We start from the raw sequence: 5,191 nt of genomic DNA, 5'->3' as shown, positions 1-5,191 counted from the left end.
TCTCCCAAGTCTTTTGTACAACTTCTTTAAGTTCATTCCCTTCATTTGTTCCTAATTTTATCTCTTCGTATAAATCGAGATAAGCCATGCGTCGAAGTCCGGTTCAATATCCAAATGATTCAAGGCAGAGGACTGGGGAAAGGGAAGAATCCCTCGGATGAAAATTATTGGAATCGAAAATAAAATGTCTACTGTGGGATGTAGATGTTATGTTCCCACGACAATTAAGTCACAATTCCCAACAAATCTCGGTTATTAATTGATGCACTTCCTGCACAACAGTGTCCACAAAAGCAAAACAATCGTATCCCTCTGATTCCTGAAAAATAAACATTTAAGTTAGGAGAGAAGACCTCATTTTATTTTATTTTAATTTAAATGATTGTGCAAATCGCCATGATTAGGAGAAGTTTCCTGCCGGGATTAGCTCGATTAGGCGGTGGCAGCCAATGGTACAGATCGGTAGCACGCTCTCTTTGCAGCACGGACAATGTCTTCAACCTGCAGAGTTCATAATCGAAGAAATATTAATCTATCCTTCATTTTCTGTTTCGGAATTCTTATGGAAGTGTTTTTGGCCTAAAATTCCGTTCGAAATGCAAAAACATTTCCAAACAACTCATTTTCAGCCAAACATTCACATTTGAAACGTGATTATCGACTCAAACCAATAAATTAGAAAAATAGTGTTTTTGGGTGGAAAAACTCGTTTGGAGAAGCATTCCCAAATGAGCCTATACGAATCCAAAACAAAGGCAAGCATTGTATTGGGAAGAAGGGAATCATCTCACCTGTGGCACGGCCATTCTCTCAAGATTTGCCGCATATGGCATGGGAACATCGGCTCCAGCAATTCTCTCAACAGGCGCATCAAGATAAGCAAAACTCTCCTCCACAACAGATGCACTGCCAAATAAGTATACTCCGTAAATATACAACGTACCGGGAAACATGGCGAGAAGAAACTAAATGAGTCAAGAGTAAAGAAGCCAAACCAGATTTCAGCACCGACTCCGTGTTGAGGAAACCCTTCTTCAACGGTTATTAGTCTGTTGGTTTTCCTGACTGAAGCGTTAATTGTGGATCTATCTAGTGGTCTAATAGAACGTAAATTTATGACCTGTATTTAACAAAATCGGTAACCACACATCTTAGGTACAAGATCATATTAACTTGTAAGTACTAGCACTTCTTTGTGTTGTACTTTACCTCCGCATAAATTCCATCCTTTTCAAGTATCTCAGCCGCCTGAAAAAAAAGTCTTATTAGTTGATAGCTCTACAAGCCAAAAATGTACTATCGAGTTAAATTTTTGGAAACTGCAACTGCAACCGATGTAAACAGAAAGAAAAACACAATAGAACTAAGCAACCCAACATGACCCTGGATATCCCATTTGCTTTAGATTGTTCTTTTATGTTGTGCACTTGCATTTACAAGACATTACCTTAAGAGCATAGCCCACCATTTTCGAAAAAGCTGTAATAGTCACATCCTTTCCTTCTCTCTCTATCTGTTAGAAGTAGATTGCCAAAACATGATTTTAAATGCTATCAGAATGCAGCATCAAGGAAATTACAGCAGAATCACTGATTGTGTAAGCATCAATAATAGCAATAGTAACAGCTTGACAGTAAAATTTAAGGAGCATCATAGAGGCATATTACCTTAGCTTTCCCAATTGGAAGGCAAAAACTGGAATCAAGAACTTCATCAGAAATGGGGAATGACTCACCGTATCTGAAACAGAATGATCATATCACAGCAATGTCAAACATCAAAATTCTTATTGAACATTGGGCCAGTATAGTGGCTGCTCAATACATAAGAATCACATTTTATTGATTCACTTACAACAACTCATTTTCAAGGAAAACAACAGGGTCGGGATCTCTAATAGCAGCTTTTAGCAGTCCACGAGCATCTTCAGAATTATACGGTGACAGTACTTTCAACCCAGGACAAGAAGCATACCATGCTGCATAACACTGGATATTAACCAAAAAACAAATAATCAAAACAAGCTTCTTACTATATTGAAACTCAGCTACACCTCAATAAAATGGAAATAATCAAACCATAATTACAATACCTAGTGCAAAATAAATCAAGTTTCAACCTCAGCAGGCTCTCAGGAACAGAGAGTGGATGTATGTGACCAAACCAAATAATGGGTGACAGTATCAGTAACAATATGAAGAAACCATACCTGAGAGTGTTGGGCACCAACACCAGCAGCGGCACCATTAGGACCTCTGAAAACAACGGGTACGGATATCTGGCCAGCAGACATGTAATTGGACTTTGCAGCAGAGTTAATAATGTGGTCAATTGCCTGCAATAAATGACAGACACATTAGCATCAAGATAAGAATTGGATAAAAACACATTCAAGAGAAGAAAGAAGTCATTCAATTTGTTTATTACCATTAAAACAACCAATATTAAAGTATCATTAAATTTAAGAAATTTTGGCCCACAATGGCTACATATATATCTAGGCAAAACATCATGCCTATGTCCAAGTACATATGATGTTAGAACAGTATCCAAACCATCTCCTTGTAACTAAAAAGATTCCGATGCATTCCCTAGTCTACCCAAAAAAAAAAAAACTCGAAAGAGTTTGCATTTCAACAAAATGCATCTCCTTGGAAGAGTTTTCACTTTTCAGGACATCTTCTGAAGAACCATATCTCGCCAGAAAACATCCGATGCATTACTGTAGTATTTTTAACTTCGCTGTTTTTAAACTAGAAAGCATGTGATAATCTACCATCTCTATTTTCTTCTTTATGACATGCATGCCAATTCATTCAGAAATTGTTTCCAAAACTTCTTAATACTGAAGCACACAAACTAATAAGCGCATACAAAAGCATAGATTCAAACAGAATCATCTAACCTGCATGGAGAAGTTAAATGTCATAAACTCCACTACAGGCTTCAGACCATAGTAAGCAGCACCAACTCCAATCCCAGTAAAACCCGCCTGTGAAATAAGAAATAGCAGCTTAAGTGAGAAAAACGCAATGAAAACTTAAAAAGCATCAATAAAACATAAAATAAGCATGTGAGGTTAACCATTCAATAAAATAATAATGAAATTCATAAACTGAACAAAGGAGTAGGAGCATAAGCATGGAAAAACATAATAACCTCAGTAATCGGAGTATCAAGAACTCTTTCAGGTCCATACTTCTCCAAAAGTCCCTTGGTTATCTACAAAAAAGGGAAATAAAAATCAGTCTTCAGACAGATGTGGCAATACTTCTATGGCCTCTATTATACATAGCAAAAAAATGCAAACCTTGTAAGCACCTTGATATTCTCCAACCTGCATTTTATGAGTTCCAGAAACAAAAATCATAAGAACGGGAATAAAAGTAAAAAATAAAAGCCAAGATAGTATTAGAAAAACGTTTTGTTAATGTTTCCCACCTCTTCACCCATCAAAAAGACCTTTGGATCAGCTGACATCTCCTCATCAAGAGCAGAGTTTAATGCCTCTCTCACTGTAATCTGTACATGATTATCATTAAGCAAACAAGAAGACAATACTTGCTTGAAAATTAAGCCTCTCAGAGATTTGCAATCACAAAAGCCATTTTAACATTAACTGCAAGATGAAGCAAACTACATACAAACAAACACAAATATAAAGATAACATAACTACGTGCACGTGAGTGTGTTGAGCAATCTTTCTTCTGAATATGTTACTTAAGTAACATACAGAGCAGCTGCTGAAATTGAACACATATACTCTTTTCTGAATGAGTGAACACTTGTAGAATGCAACTTAATATCTAATAGCAAACCCAAAAAAAACTGTAGAAATACACTAAGAATAAAAAAGGTGAAAATATTGCCTGTTTTGATGCAGATGAGTAACATTTCAACCCTGACACTGCAGGGCGAATCTTCTGAAAAGATTGCCCCAAGATCTATATAAACAAAAATCAGAACCAAAACATTAACAATGGCCTATTAGATTAACTGAAACGTCAACATAGGTATATGAAAGAGCAGGAGAGTTTCAAGAACTCACCCTTTGCCTTGATATTGCTAACATCTTTCCTCCTTCACTTCACTTTTCTCTAATCAACAAAACAACCACATATTTGTTAATTGTCCCATTACTATTCCCAGCTTTTATGGATCAAAGATGCAGAATATTATTATTAGAGCGTAATTAGAGAATGGTTAGTGCAAAATAATTCTTCAACTCTCTAACTACAAGGATTTATCTATTCGTTCAAATAAACCAGTGAATCAATATCTAAAATATGATTCAGAAAAAATAAAAAAAATTACTTTTAAACAATCCGAGAAACGAAATCGAGAAATCTGAATCAGAAAAAATGTATAAAAAAAGATGTCGGAAAGTGGAAACCAAACTGTGATGGATGGACAATCAAATCGGATCAAGGAAAGAAGAAGAACGTACCTGTTTTTTAGGCAATGTAAAATTCAGGAAAAAAATAATAAGGAATTAGGGTTTTCTGAAAGGAAATTAATCAGCAAGGAGAGAACACAAAATGAACAGGCGAGAGCGGTGCTCAGCTAAAGCTAATAGGTTGAGAGAGAGTTATCCCTTTTTTTTTCATATGTATTTAAGATATTAGGCTATCCCTAATATCAGATTGAGAGCAACTTTCGTAAGAGATCTCCGAATTATGAAATGCTCTCTGTAAGACTCGATCCCACGACCTCAAGGTTAAAAACCTTATGCTCTACCAACTGAGCTGGATGGTAATTTATCCTACATTAATAAAAAAAAACATTATCAAATAGTTACTATTATTTAAATAGCTTAATATTAAAATAAGTGTCTATGTCTTAAAAAACGTTTTAGTGTCTAAATAATTTTTTGCTAAAAGTAGGTGTTTAACGTTTTTAACGTTACATTTTTAAGTACTTAAATTCGAAATCTCCAAAAATAAAATTAATTCTTTAACTGCTAAGAGAAATGTTATTGTTATTCTTTCAGATTTCAAGTTTAAGTACTAAAATGGATCAATTGATATTTTAGGTATTAAATGTGTTAACTGTACGGTACTAAAATAAAATGAAATTAAATGTTAGATATGAGTTTAAAAAATTTAAAAGTTTAAATACTAAAACGAATAAAAACTAATAGTTTAAGCACTAAATGCGTAATTTACCTTTTTTTTATTAGTTCTCGCTACC

At 34.8% G+C, this 5,191-nt stretch overlaps 1 protein-coding gene across 1 annotated transcript; it reads right to left on the bottom strand.

Annotated features, from left to right (window-relative positions):
* Nucleotides 1-235: 235 nt before the first annotated feature.
* On the bottom strand, nt 236-4,554 carry LOC120216108 (pyruvate dehydrogenase E1 component subunit beta-1, mitochondrial-like). The gene is made up of 15 exons (XM_039213622.1): nt 4,449-4,554; nt 4,050-4,098; nt 3,871-3,945; nt 3,442-3,522; nt 3,311-3,337; nt 3,160-3,222; nt 2,906-2,992; nt 2,210-2,335; nt 1,855-1,988; nt 1,668-1,740; nt 1,448-1,513; nt 1,210-1,248; nt 996-1,120; nt 792-906; nt 236-501 (listed from the first exon to the last, which is right to left on the bottom strand). The coding sequence occupies exons 2-15, from the start codon at nt 4,071-4,073 to the stop codon at nt 433-435; spliced, it is 1,104 nt and encodes a 367-aa protein (XP_039069553.1). The 5' UTR covers nt 4,074-4,098; nt 4,449-4,554; the 3' UTR covers nt 236-432.
* Between the last annotated feature and the right edge of the window lie 637 nt (nt 4,555-5,191).

The sequence above is a fragment of the Hibiscus syriacus genome, unplaced genomic scaffold, assembly GCF_006381635.1.
Source record: "Hibiscus syriacus cultivar Baekdansim isolate YM2019G1 unplaced genomic scaffold, ASM638163v2 tig00110156_pilon, whole genome shotgun sequence".
NCBI classification, from domain to species: Eukaryota; Viridiplantae; Streptophyta; class Magnoliopsida; order Malvales; family Malvaceae; genus Hibiscus; species Hibiscus syriacus.
The sequence above is the reverse complement of the archived record's forward strand: the minus strand, read 5'-3'. Positions and strand labels throughout refer to the sequence as shown.